Genomic DNA, 14,691 nt, shown 5'->3' with positions numbered 1-14,691 from the left:
ATCTTATGGGACCACCATTCATATATGCAGTCCTTTGATGAGCAAGGCGTCATTAGGTGACACATAACAGCAACTGTGAAGAGCCGTAAAGAAAAAGACCTAAAAAGGTAAGATGTGAAGTGCTAACTGAGAGAAAGCTTTGAATGCCACGATGAAACACCTGGATCAGATTGAACAAAGACAAACATACAACTTTAAGTCTGAGTAACAAGATGAAAATATAAATTAAAATTAATCTGACAGATTTAAAGTTTGAAGTAATAGAAGCAGGAAGACAAGATTAATCAAAAACAAAGTGATAAAGGCCTAAATGAGGATGGCATGACGAAAAGGTAGTTACTTTTAAAATTTTAAACTATGCAACTTCTCAGTAAGGATAATGAATTAAATGTATCTATCTATTTCTACTCTCTTCTCTCCTCACTCATACACAGGAAAATTTTTTTTAAAAGAGAAAAAATTTTTACATAAGACAAAACCACAAGGATGGAAAGGAAGAGCAATAATTTTTTTGAAACTAGAGATAAAATGGACTATTGCCTTGGGAGATGGACAAAAACTAAATCCTAAAGTGACAAGGGAAAAAGTAGAAAACCAACTTAATTTACACTATGGAATTCCCCCAAAGTCTCAGAAGCTGGTGAGTCCAGGTAACTCTGGGTATGCAGGGTAGGGTGAATGTAGTGAAAATAAGGAGAATTCGTTCAGCATCTGTTTACTACAGAGATGGATTCCTAGATCCTTTTCTCTATTCCTTCTAACCAAGGCAACTACCCCTCACCATTCTGTCAAAAGACAGATTTACTCTGTGGAGAGTGTAAATCAAAGGTCTTACAGTCTAGTGAACACCAGGTAAAGGTGAAGTGAGGGAGCCATATTGAAAACAGGAAAGCTAACACCAACGTATGTATACTACATGCTTCATTTTTCTTCTGTTATACTGCCTATTTCCTATATTTCGTATCTCCACTTTCTTGGTTTACTCTCTCCTACTGGTGGAGCCTATCTTCTAGTGGATTCCTGAAAAGGTGTAAGAAATGCCTTGGAGGTATGAAAATATTTACTCTATTTCACTAATTGATAGTTTGCCCAGGTATGGAATTCTAAATTAGAACTTATTTTCCCTCAGAATTTTGAAGGCATTGCTCCAAAGTCTTTTTTTTTTTCTTTTTTGAGACAGTGTCTTTGCTCTTTCACCCAGGCTGGTGTGCAGTGACGTGATCTCGGCTCACTGCAACCTCCGCTTCCCAGGTTCAAGCAATTCTCCTGCCTCAGCCTCCCAAGCAGTTGGTACTACAGGCACGCACCACCATGCCCAGCTAATGTTTGTATTTTTGTAGGAATGGGGTTTCACCATGTTGGCCAGGCTGGTCTCAAACTCCTGACCTCAGGTGATCCACTCGTCTCAGCCTCCCAAAATGTTGGGAATATAGGCGTAAGCCACCACACCCAGCCTGTTCCAAGGTCTTCTACTTTTCAGCATGACTACTGAGAAAAAAGACCAATCTGATTCCTGAATCTTCTGAATGTGAATAATTTTATTCTCTCTGAAGCGTATAGGATATTCTCTTTCTATCTGATGCTGAAATTTCAGCATAATGGGCCTTGATGTGTGCATGGCCCCTTCGATCTGGAAACTAATGTCTTTCACGGGGACATTTTATTTAAACAGAAATAAAGAATTATGTTAAAAGAAATAAAAATGATGCCACTGGAGAGAAGGAAATGAGAGAAAGGGAGCAGAGGACTCCCTTATAATATTTTTGTAACAAACATAAAACTAAGTCTTTAAATATTAAAATATGCATGTATAGTTTTGATTTAAATAATTTTTTTTTTTTTTTTGAAACGGAGTCTCGCTCTGTCGCCCAGGCTGGAATGCAGTGGCCTGATCTCAGCTCACTGCAAGCTCCGCCTCCTGGGTTCACGCCATTCTCCTGCCTCAGCCTCCCGAGTAGCTGGGACTACAGGCGCCCGCCACCACGCCTGGCTAGTTTTTTGTTTTTTTAGTAGAGACGGGGTTTCACCGTGTTAGCCAGGATGGTCTCGATCTCCTGACCTTGTGATCCGCCCGTCTCGGCCTCCCAAAGTGCTGGGATTACAGGCTTGAGCCACTGCGCCCGGCCCGATTTAAATAATTTTTATGTATGTATGTATACACACATACATACATACACACACACACACACACACACACACACAAATATTTGGCAAAAGACCTGAGAAGAGGTAATAACCCAGATAAACACATAAAAAGTAAAATCCAAACACTTACAGTTCCTTAGACTGGGGAAATGAAAAACTCAATTTTGATAGTCATGAAAGATACCGAAAGGTAGGAAAGACAGCAGATTTGAAGGAAATACTGGTGAGAACATACATATATAGGATGTTAAAGATTATTCAAATAGAGGCTGGGCGCAATGGCTCACACTTGTAATCCCAACACTGTGGGAGGCCGAGGCGGGCAGATCACTTGAGGACAGGAGTTCGAGACCAGCCTGGCCAACATGGTGAAACCCCAACTCTACTAAAGATACAAAAAATTAGCCAGGCGTGGTGGCACACTGTAGTCCCAGCTACTCGAGATGCTGAGGCACAAAAATCATTTGAACCTAGGAGGCGGAGACTGCAGCGAGCCAAGATTGCACCACTGCACTCCAGCCTGGGTAACACAGAGAGACTCTGTCTTTAAAACAAAAACAAACAAAAAAAAAAAGATTACTCAAATAGAGCCGGGCATGGTGTCATACACCTACAATTCCAGCTACTAGGGAGACCAAGGCGGTAGGACTACTTGAGCTCAGCAGTTCAAGACCAGTCTGGGCAATACAGTGAGACCTCGTTTCTATAAATTTAAAAAAAAAAACTATTCAAACAGAGATGCAGCCAGGCACAATGGCACACACCTGTAGTCCAGGTGGCTGAAGTGGGAGGAATGCTTGAGTCCAGGATTTCAAGATGAGCCTGGGCAACATAGTAAAACCTTGTCTCAACTTAAAAAAAAAAAAAAGAGGGCCGGGCGCGGTGGCTCACGCCTGTAATCCCAGCACTTTGGGAGGCCGAGGCGGGCGGATCACAAGGTCAGGAGATCGAGACCACAGTGAAACCTCGTCTCTACTAAAAATACAAAAAATTAGCCGGGCGCGGTTGTGGGCGCCTGTAGTCCCAGCTACTCGGGAGGCTGAGGCAGGAGAATGGCGTGAACCCGGGAGGCGGAGCTTGCAGTGAGCCGAGATCGCGCCACTGCACTCCAGCCTGGGCTGGGCGACAGAGCGAGACTCCGTCTCAAAAAAAAAAAAAAAAAAAAAAAAAAAGAGAGAAAGAGAGAGATCTTTTAAATAGATAAAAATATAGGAAAGCAGTTTATGTGAGAAGCCAGGAATGAAATTTTTGGAGTCTTTTATACATAAAAGATAAATGAAGGGTGATATGGTTTGGCTCTGTGTGTCTCCGCCCAAATATCATGTCAAATTGTAATCCCCAGTGTTGAAGGTGCAGCCTGGTGGGAGGTTATGGGATCATGGGGGTGGTTTCTAATGGGTTAGCACCATCCCCCTAGTGCTCTCTCATGATAGAGTTCTCAAGAGATCTGGTTGTTTGAAAGTGTGTAGCACCTTCCCCTTCTCTCCCTCTATCCTGCCAGCCATATGAAGACATGCTTGTTTCCCCTTAGCCTTCCGCCATGATTCCAAGTTTCCTGAGGCCTCCCTAGCCATGCCTCCCATACAGTCTGCAGAACTGCTCGTCAATTAAACCTCTTTTCTGCATAAATTATCCAGTCTCTGGTAGTTCTTTATAGCAGTGTGAGAATGGACTAATACAAAGCGAAGGGGATTATGGTAGGTACCAAGTGAATGTCAAACTGAAGTAGGAAGGCAAGCAGCTAGGAAGGCAGGTAGGTAGGCAAATGGGAAGAAATGAAGGAAATTGCCTGGTTTACTATTAATTCTAGCCCCAAACCGGGTACTGTGGTGTACACTTCTAATCCCAGCTACTCGGGAAGCCGAGGCAGGAGGATCATTTGAGCTCAGGAGTTCAAGACCAACTTGGGCAACATAGCAAGACCCTGACTCAAAAAACAGTTCTCGCCTCAAGCATGAGAAGAGAAAAGTAGAAGCACACTGAACAAAAAAAAGAAAGAAGCAGAAAAACAAGCAAAAAGGACAAAGAAGGAACAATCAGTGATAAAGACCAAGCAACACAGTGTCTCTGAAACCAAGTTTCTAGGAGAGGCTCAATTGTGGAGTACCAAGAACTTGGAGAGGATTCTAACAACAACCCTAAAAGCTGCAGTGCATAATGATTCATGCCTGTAATCCCAGCAATCTGGGAGGCCAAAAGCAGGAGTATCACTCGAGGACAGGAGTTCAAGACCAGCCTGGGCAACATAGCGAGATCCTGTCTCTACAAAATTAAAAAATTAGCTGGGCATGATGGTGCATGCCTACAGTCCCAAATACTCAGGAAACTGAGGAGGCAGAATCACTTGAGCCTAGCAATTGGAGGTGTTGCAGCAAACTATGGTCATGCTACTGCACTCCAGCCTGGCTGACACAACAGGACCTTGTCTCAAAAAAAACCTTAAAAGTATTTAAAGAATTGAAACACAGAACTAGGAGAAAGAAATATAGAATGTTAGGCCGGGCGCGGTGGCTCACGCCTGTAATCCCAGCACTTGGGGAGGCTGAGGCGGGCAGATCACGAGGTCAGGAGATCGAGACCATCCTGGCTAACATGGTGAAACCCTGTCTCTACTCAAAATACAAAAAACTGGCCGGGCGCCGTGGCTCAAGCCTGTAATCCCAGCACTTTGGGAGGCCGAGACAAGCGGATCACGAGGTCAGGAGATCGAGACCATCCTGGCTAACATAGTGAAACCCCGTCTCTACTAAAAAATACAAAAAACTAGCCAGGCGTGGTGGCAGGCACCTATAGTCCCAGCTACTCGGGAGGCTGAGGCAGAAGAATGGCATAAAACCCGGGAGGGGGAGCTTGCAGTGAGAGGAGATCGCGCCACTGCACTCCAGCCTGGGTGACAGAGCGAGACTCTGTCTCAAAAAAAAAAAAAAAAAAAAAACAAAAAATTAGCGGGGCGTGGTGACAGATGCCTGTAGTCTCAGCTACTGGGGAGGCTGAGGCAGGAGAATGGCATGAACCTGGGAGGCGGAGCTTGCAGTGAGCTGAGATCGCACCACTGCACTCCAGCCTGGGCAACAGGGACAATCCGTCTCAAAAAAACAAAACAAAACAAAACAAATATAGAATGTTACAGAAAAGATTTTAAGAAACTACTCTTTTTTTTTTTTTTCCTAGAGACAGGCTCACTCTGTCACCCAGACTAGAGTCCAGTGGCGTGATCATGGCTCACTACAGCCTTGACCTAGCAAGCTCAGAGATCCTCCCACCACCTCAGCCTCCCAAGTAGTTGGGACTATAGGCATCCACCACCACATCTAGCTAATTTTTTATATACATATTTTTGTGGAGACAAGGTCTCATTATATTGCTCAGGCTGGTCTCCAACTTCTGGGCTTAAACAGTCCTTTCACCCTGGCCTCTCAAAGTGCTGAGATTACAGGTGTGAGCCGCCACACTCAGCCTGGAAACTACTCTTCTAGCTCCTTTTTTCAGCACCTTGCACTTGGTTCTCCAACCAAGCAATACCTTGCCCCCAGGCTATCTAATGTGGTATTCCACCCTTTTCATCTGCAAAAAAGACAATACTCCACCTACCTCCTTCTCAAAAGATACCCATTGTACTACATTTCAGTAGGAAGATGACTCTAGGTCCCAATGGAAAAAATAATAACTTAGAGATTAAGAATGATGACTGTGTAGATGGACTGCCAACAATAAAATTCTGTCTCTACCTTCTAGTAGCTATGTGACTTCAGACAAGTTACATATTCACTCTCTGTGCCTTAGTTTCCTCATCTGTAAAACAAGGATAATAATACTTACCTAATACAATTGTCATAAAAATTAAATGAGAACAGTTAGTACATATTACTAATAAATATTAGATATTATTATAGTTCGTACAAATTCATGATGTCAATGGCTTAATTAGTCTTATCCCTTCAAAGGTATTTCATATTAACAGTGAGTTTTACATTCATTTTTATTCAACAAACATATATTGAACTCTAATCCAACATACTAGGCACCCACTGTAAGCACTGCAGTACTTTGGCAAACAAGGAAAGCAAAAGTTCTGCTCTCATGGAACTTACATCCTAAGTATGCTGGTTTTGTTTTGTTTTTTGAGACAGGGTCTCACGCTGTCTCCCAGTCACCCAGACTGGAGTGCAGTGGCACAATCACGGCTCACTGCAGCCTCGACCTCCCAGGCTCAGGTCATCCTCCCATCTCAGTCTCCCGCGTAGCTGGGACTACAGGGGATGCCACCACACCCTGCTAATTTTTTGTATTTTTTTGTACAGATTGGGTTTCACCATGTTGCCCAGGCTGGTCTCAAACTTTTGGGCTCAAGCAATCCACTCACATCAGTCTCCCAAAGTGCCAGGGCTACAGGTATGAGCCACCACGTCCAGCCCTAAGTATACTGCTGAACCCATAAACTTACTTCTCCATTCAACTGCAATGAAAAGATGGAGGGAAAATATAAAACGGGCCTGGCAGGGTGACTCACACCTGTAACCCCGGCACACTGGGAGGCCGAGGCAGGAGGATTGCTTAAGCCCAGGAGTTTGAGACCAGCCTGGGCAATATAGTGAGACCCAGACACTACGTAAAATAATAAAAACTTTAAAACAAGTAAGAAAATACATTGACAAAATTATGAAAAGTGACCTAAATTTGAAGAACTTATGTGAAAAGTTGGAGACAGTTGCTACAGACTAGACATAAAGATTAGTCAACAAAATAGGAAAGTGTAACCTGGCATACAGAAGGAACTTAATTATCCACTCCTTTCCCTGGGTGTCTCCTTAAGTGTAAAATGATAGGCGTTGTCATATTTCCAACCTGAAGATTCACTGATGTCTACTTACTAAAGTCATTATGGCATATCAGGCAGCATTATTTATTTATTTTTTTTCTTTTTTGAGATGGAGTCTCGCTCTGTCACCCAGGCTGGAGAGCAGTGGCATGATCTCGGCTCACTGCAACCACCACCTTCCAGGTTCAAGCGATTCTCCCACCTCAGCCTCCCAAGTGCCTGGGATTATAGGCACCTGCCACCATGCCCGGCTAATTTTTGTATTTTTAGTAGAGATGGGGTTTTGCCGTGTTGGTCAGGCTGGTCTCAAACTCCTGACCTCAGGTGATCCACCTGCCTCGGCCTCCCAAAGTGCTGGCATTACAGGCATGAGCCACCGCGCCCAGCCAAGGCAGTATTCTTAAAAACAGACAGTGGTTGGGGGGAGGGGGGAGGGATTGCATTGGGAGTTATACCTGATGTAAATGACAAGTTGATGGGTGCTGACGAGTTGATGGGTGCAGCACACCAACACGGCACATGTATACATATGTAACAAACCTGCACGTTATGCACATGTACCCTAGAACTTAAAAGTATAATAATAAAAAAAAAAAAAAAGGCCGGGCGCGGTGGCTCGCGCCTGTAATCCCAGCACTTTGGGAGGCCGAGGCGGGTGGATCACGAGGTCAGGAGATCGAGACCATCCTGGCTAACACGGTGAAACCCCGTCTCTACTAAAAATACAAAAAATTAGCCGGGCGAGGCGGCGGGCGCCTGTAGTCCCAGCTACTCGGGAGGCTGAGGCAGGAGAATGGCGTGAACCCGGGAGGCGGAGCTTGCAGTGAGCCGAGATCGCGCCATTGCACCCCAGCCTGGGCGACTAAGCAAGACTCTGTCTCAAAAAAAAAAAAAAAAAAAAAAAGATGGTGGCCAGGTGCAGTGGCTCACGCCTGTAATCCCAGCACTTTGGGAGGCCGAGGCGGGCGGATCACCTGAGGTCAGGAGTTCAAGACCAGCCTGGCCAACATGGAGAAACCTCGTCTCTACTAAAAATAAAAAATTAGCCGGCGTGGTGGCAGGTGCCTGTAATCCCAGCTACTCGGGTGAGGCGGAAGAATTGTTTGAACCCAGGAGGCAGAGGTTGCAGTGAGCCAAGATCACGCCATTGCACTCCAGCCTGGGTGACACAGGCAGAGCCTGTCTCAAAAAAAAAAAAAAAAAAAAAAAGGCCTTTGCAATATAATAATATCTCTTTTTTTGTTGGGGGACAGGGTCTCACTGTGACACCTAGGCTGGAGTACAGTGGCATGATCACAGCTCACTGCAGTCTCAACTTTCCAGGCTCAGGTGATACTCCCATCTTAGCTTCCCACGTAGCTGGGACTATAAAAGTACACCACAGTGCCTGGATAATTTTTTGTATTTTTTGTAGATAAGCGGTTTTGTCATGTTGTCCAGGCTGGTCTCAAATTCCTGGGCTCAAGCCATCTGCCTGCCTCGGCCTCCCAAAGGGATTAGAGGCACAAGCCACCACACCTGGCCATAAAAGAATATCTTGACATCTTAACTTTACACTGTATGAATTCCTATTTTCCCATATCTGAAAAAGGTAAATGAAGGTAACAGGTAAGAATTTTGTGGCTGGGCGTGGTGGCTCAAGCCTGTAATCCCAGCACTTTGGGAGGCCGAGACGGGCAGATCACGAGGTCAGGAGATCGAGACCATCCTGGCTAACACGGTGAAACCCCGTCTCTACTAAAAAATACAAAAAAACTAGCTGGGCGAGGTGGCAGGCGCCTGTAGTCCCAGCTACACGGGAGGCTGAGGCAGGAGAACGGCGTAAACCTGGGAGGCGGAGCTTGCAGTGAGCTGAAATCCGGCCACTGCACTCCAGCCAGGGCAACAGAGCAAGACTCCATCTCAAAAAAAAAAAAAAAAAAAAAAAGAATTTTGTTAATTGATGCAGTTAAAACTGTAAGTTACATAGGTGAAAAATAGCTAAAAAAAATTTTCTTCCTAAATGACAGCCTTGCAAACCCAAACGGTATTACCCTTTTCCTTCTACTACATTCTCCATCCACCGTAACTTATACATAATAGCACAAAAAGAATTCTCTACTAATGAGAATACCAGAATCAAGAGAGAAAAAAACCTACATTTACTACAAACTAATTCAACGTCTCTAGTCTGAATTTGGAACTGTAAATCAAATACCGAATCTCCTCCCAACTATTCCCTCAGCCAATGCATTACAAATCACACATTCAATTTAAAAAGTGTTCCACCTTGGCTGGGCATGGTGGCTCATGCCTATAATCCCAGCTCTTAGCGGGGGCCCAATACAGGAAGATCACTTAAGGCCAGGAGTTAAACACGGGCCTGGGCAACATAGCAAGACCCTGTCTCTAAAAAAAATTTAAAATTAGCCAGCCATGGTGGTGCACACCTGTGGTCCCACCTACTTAGGAGGCTGAAGTGGGAGGATCACATGGTCCCAGAAGGTCAAGGCTGCAGTGAGGCATGATTGTGTCACTGTACTCCAGCCTCGGTGGCAGAGCAAGACCCTCTCCTATGGGGAAAAAAAATGTGTTCCTCAAAACTGTTAGTAGTCCATAGACAAGAAAGAAATAGCCTAAAGTTTCATGGACCACCTACCCACGGAGTTCTACTTGCCAGTGATAAGTAGAACCAGTGAAAAATGATAGAATATGAAGAATTATCAATTTGACAAAAAAAAATCACATTAGAACTATTACTTCAACACAACTCTTAGAGAGTATCAACCATATTTTGCTCTTCTTCTAATGCAGCACCACAGTGAAAAATGCAGAAGAACCTGGTCCCCTTGAAAAACACTGCAGGGCCACCAGCACAATTAACATGTTTAAGCGCTATTACTAACCCTAAGGATTAACTTGGCCGGATCAGTGGCTCACACCTATAATCCCAGCAGCTTAGGAGGGTGAGGTGGGCGGATTGCTTGAGGCCAGGAGTTCAAGACCAGCCTGGGCAACATAGCAAGATCCCATTTCTACAAAAAGTTAAAAAATGTATCCAGGTGTGGTGGTGTGTGTCTGTAGACCCAGATACTCAGGAGGCTGAGGCTGCAAGATCACTTGAGCTCAGGAGTTCAAGGCTGCAGTGAGTTGTGATTACACCACTGCACTACAGTCTGGGAGACAGAGCGAGACCCTGTCTCAAAAATAAAAATAAATATATTTTTAAAAAGGATTAACTCAAGTGAAGCTTAAAGAGTGAAATTTTTTTTTAAATAGTCTTGACAAAACTAACAAGAATTGTTAAAAAAAAAAAAAAAAAATTAGTACTCCAGCAAAAATACAAAGTAGAAAAAACTCAAAGAAATAGGCATGGTGTCCCTAGTCCTTAAAATGGCTCTAAGGAAAGAAGGTATGACAGTATAGCAAAGAATTCTGACCTGAAAACATTTACTTTCACTAAGCACAGTACATTTCCACCTAATGTCCCTCCATTCATTAATCTCATTTCCCAAAATGCAATAGACTACTGAAAAAATCCACAATGTATCTATGCTCTCTTCCTCTTGATATAAAAGTGCAAAGGGAGAAAAGAAAAAAGAAAACATATCTTCTGATTTGATTGAACTGAACATGGAATCGATAAGTTAGAAGAGATGGAAGAATTTTTTAATATCAAAAAAGATATCTGGCCAGGTAGAGTGTCTCACACCTGTATTCCCAACTTTGAGAGACTGAGGCAAGGCTTGCTTGAGACCAGGAGATCAAGATCAGCGTGAGCAACATAGCAAGGCATCTGTCTCCACAAAAAAATTTAAAAATTAACCAGGCATGGTGGCAAGGCACCTGTAGTCCCAGCTATTCAGGAGGCTGATCGTGAGAAGATCACTTGAGCCCCGGAGGTGGAAGATGCCGTGAGCAGTGATCTTGCCACTGTACTCCAGACCGGGCGACAGAGCAAGAAGCAAGACCCTGCATCAAAAGAAAAAGAGGGGAGAGGGGAGAGGAGAAAGGAAAAGAAAAAGAAAAAGGAAATCTAAAAATTGCAGAACCAAGCAGCCAAAGCATAGTAAACAAAGCGTTTCATTAACAAGGATTCTGCATACACACATACACACAAACACATGCTATTTTCTGCTGAGATTTAAGCTGATATTGATCAGCTTATGAAGATATGGTCAAGAGGCTGTCATTCTGGTTGCTGCTGTTTAAAAAACAAAACAAAATAAAGCAACCCCACCCACACAGCTGGAAAAAAGCTCCTGACATATGAACTAAAACTTGTTTACTCAGGCGACTTCTTAATAAGAGAAATGCTTTGCAATTTAACTAGGGTTATATAAGTATTTTGCAATGTGTGATCAGTTAAAAATCTTGTTTATTTATTCCATAGTTCACAGATAGGTTATATTACTACAAGGTCAGGTTTGCCATAATGGCATTTTTCCTGTTTTATAGTTTTATTCTATCACTCAGCACTTCCCGCAATGTAATTTTTGCCATTAATTTTACCTCTCTTTCCTTTAAAAAAAATTTTTAAAAATTAAATACAGATAATGACATGTGACAAATTAATCATTTCTTAAAATAGCTGTTCCCAGAAACATGGTAGAAAAGAAATTTCAGTGATTCAACTGTCCAGCAAAATCTGGATATTGCAAAATAATACTGCCTTTCAGTAACAGGAAAAAAAAATCTAAATTTCAATGTGGGGATGGGGGTAATCACTCCCACTGTTGTATTTTCAAGAAATTCTCCGCAACACACACACACACCTCAAGGCCCTTTCTTTTTAAGGCTATCAAATATATTGGTTTTTGGAAACGGATAGACTTTATTTTGCAAGAATGACCAAAGTCTGCAAGATAAACTAGGCCCCTAAAATGAAATACCTTCTAAGGAGAAATAACTGTAACATAGAGGAAAGAGGGCAGGGTGGGACTAGTAATTTGAAGATCTGATCTCTCTAGAACTGCACTACACCCTATTCCATCTCTTAGACAAAACAGACTAGATCTTTTCGATATTTGATTATTTTTTGAAACTGAGAAATGGTGTGGAATCAAACTTTTCTGAAAGAGTTTGGAAACTGCCTGGACCTAGGCCTAACAAGATTTAAACCTGGGGCTGTGGACTAAAGACCTGTCCGAAACCACAACCATTACACAAACCCCTGCCCTCAGCAGGCAGACAGGCCCTCTTAACACAAGATCTAAGTTTCAAAGTATAGTCCGGGGACGGGGACGGGGGTTGCGGGTGGGAGGTAACAGCCTAAAGAGATGTCGTATATATCAAAGAACGTCAATTTTTTATTTTTAAAATTAAAATCTAAACCTTTAAATGTTTGGAAGCAACACGTCAACTAAAGAGCAATATGTTCCAGGGTTTATGAATCCAAACTACTCTTAAAGTAAACGGAGCCACTCTGCCTACAGTATTCGGCATCAAGCGGCTCCAGCGGGCAGAGGGTTAAAAGAGGACCACATCACAGACCAGACGCCGCCCGAGGAGTGAGGGCGAGCCAGCCCCCACTGGCCGCCGCTCCAACGGAGGTCAGGAGAGGGAGCCCCCAACTCCCACCTGCCCCCTCGCTCCCTCCACCTTGAGTCTACCCAAGTCCCCAGGATCGCGCCCCTCCCCAGGTCACCGCTCCCCCACCGTCCCTCGCGGCCTCCGCCCCGCCCCGGCGCCTTCAGCTCCAGCTGCGTCCCCTCAGCCCTGGGTCTCCTTAGTTGTCAGCCCCTTCAGCCCCTCCCCTTTAGAGGCGCCCCAGTCCTCCGTCTCCTCACCGGGGTTGGCAGTAGTCGCCGCCATGGCCGTAGATGCCACCGCCGCCGCGCCACCCCCCCCCCCCAGTGGGAGGAGCCGCCGCCACCGAACCGGGAGGGAGGGGAAGAGAAAGGCCACTCCCCAGAAGCGGCGCCTCCGCTACCGCGGAATCCAAGATGGCGGCTTCAGCAGCCCCACCATCCCAGCCCCTGTGGCGGAGAGACCCCGCCTATATAGTGGGCGGAATCAACACACGACCGCCTCCTAGGAAAAAATTGACCAATGAAGATGCCAAATCGACCAAGGGCAGGGCTACTCCCTGCGCCAGCCAGTCCAGTGGAGGGAGGGCGAGGAAGAAGTCCAGCTGTCTCCCTAACCCCGCCCTCCTTGCGTAAGAGGTCAATGACCGAGTAACGTCATTGAAATGCAATTAAAATGGGTATTTTAGGCAGGGCGCGGTGGCTCGCGCCTGTAATCCCAGCACTTTGGGAGGCCCAGGCCGGCGGATCACCTGTGGTCAGGGGTTCGAAACCAGCCATGGCCAACATGGCGAAAACCCCGTCTCTACTAAAAATACAAAATTAGCTGGGCGTGGTGGCACATGCCTGTAATCCCAGCTTCTTGGGAGGCTGAGGCAGGAGAATCGCTTGAACCTGGGAGGCAGAGGTTGCAGTGAACCGAGATCGCGCCACACCACTGTACTCGTCTGGGCCACCGAGAGCAAAACTCCATCTCAAAAAAAAAAAAAAAAGGATATTTTACTAAAAAAAGGATATTTGACTAAAAACCTTCTCTTGGTGGTGGATTCGTCGTCTGAGTGGTTGCCCTGCAGACAACTTATCTTGTAAATCCTCTTTAGGTGCTCTAATACTTAAACTTCACATGGTGATTTGTAATCCTTTCCAGTTTTTTTCCTGTTTTAAGGACTTTTGTCCCTGGTGAAAAAAGTTAAATAACTAACTTTTTAATGCCTGCTATGGGACTGGTAGTGTAAAAGGATCTGGGTGTTAACGGTTTGGTATGGGAGATATTGCCAGCCAAAACTGGAGGCAGTGGATGAAGAAAGTATTTTGAGAATGGGTAACTTCCTTTGGTCAGTGATAGGTACATAATGAGGAGTTTTGTTTGTTTGTATTTGAGACGAAGTCTCCCTCTGTCATCCAGGCTGGAGTGCAGTGGCGCAATATCGGCTCACTGCAACCTCCACCTCCCTGGTTCAAGCAATTCCTCTGCCTCAGCCTCCTGAGTAGCTGGGATTACAGGCGCATGCCACACGCCCGGCTAATTTTTTGTGTGTTTTTAGTAGAGATGGGGTTTCACGATGTTGGCCAGACTGGTCTCGAACTCCTGACCTCAGGCAATCCGTCCACCTCAGCCTCCCAAAGTGCTGGGATTACAGGCGTGAGCCACCACACCCGGCCAGTGAGGAGTTTTTAATAGGGAATCAACAAGATGATGGCTGTGCAGATTTATTTTCTTTTTTCTTAATTTTTTTCCGAGACAGAGTCTTGCTCTGTCACCCAGGCTGCAGTGCAGTGGTGTGATCTTGGCTCACTGCAACATCCACCTCCCGGGTTCAAGCAGTTATCCTGCCTCAGCCTCCCGAGTAGCTGAGATTACAGGCGCATGCCACCACACCCAGCTAATTTTTGTTTCCTGATAATAGGAAGTGTGGGGAAAAGAAAGAGATCAGCCTGTTACTGTGTCTATATAGGAAGAAGTAGACATAAGAGACTCCATTTGGTTCTGTATTTGAGATGCTATTAATCTGTGACCCTACCCCCAACCTTGTCCTTGCAAGAGACATGTGCTGTGGTGACTCAAGGTTTAATGGATTTTGGGCTGCGCAGGATGTGTCTTTGTTAAACAAGTACCTGAAGGCAGCTTGCTGGTTAAAAATCCTGCCCGTCCCTGGGCAATGGAACATCTCGGTGTAAAACCCGATTGTATGCTCTGTTTACTGAGATAGGAGAAAACCG

General features: G+C 44.8%; 1 protein-coding gene across 28 annotated transcripts in view; it reads right to left on the bottom strand.

The window, feature by feature from the left end:
• The window catches only part of ARNT (aryl hydrocarbon receptor nuclear translocator), a 67,508-nt gene extending 54,618 nt beyond the window's left edge, over nt 1-12,890 (bottom strand). For all 28 annotated transcript variants that reach the window (XM_077948176.1, XM_077948149.1, XM_077948182.1 and 25 more), the window contains exon 1: nt 12,733-12,890. Coding sequence is in view for 24 of the 28 variants with exons in the window: in XM_015151751.3 (XP_015007237.2) it covers nt 12,733-12,757 (25 nt within the window). In the remaining 4 variants the exon portion in view is untranslated. The remainder of the gene's footprint in view (nt 1-12,732) is intronic.
• Nucleotides 12,891-14,691: the final 1,801 nt, after the last annotated feature.

Source organism: Macaca mulatta, chromosome 1 (genome assembly GCF_049350105.2).
Source record: "Macaca mulatta isolate MMU2019108-1 chromosome 1, T2T-MMU8v2.0, whole genome shotgun sequence".
NCBI lineage: Eukaryota > Metazoa > Chordata > Mammalia > Primates > Cercopithecidae > Macaca > Macaca mulatta.
This window is presented reverse-complemented; position numbering and strand designations above follow the sequence as displayed.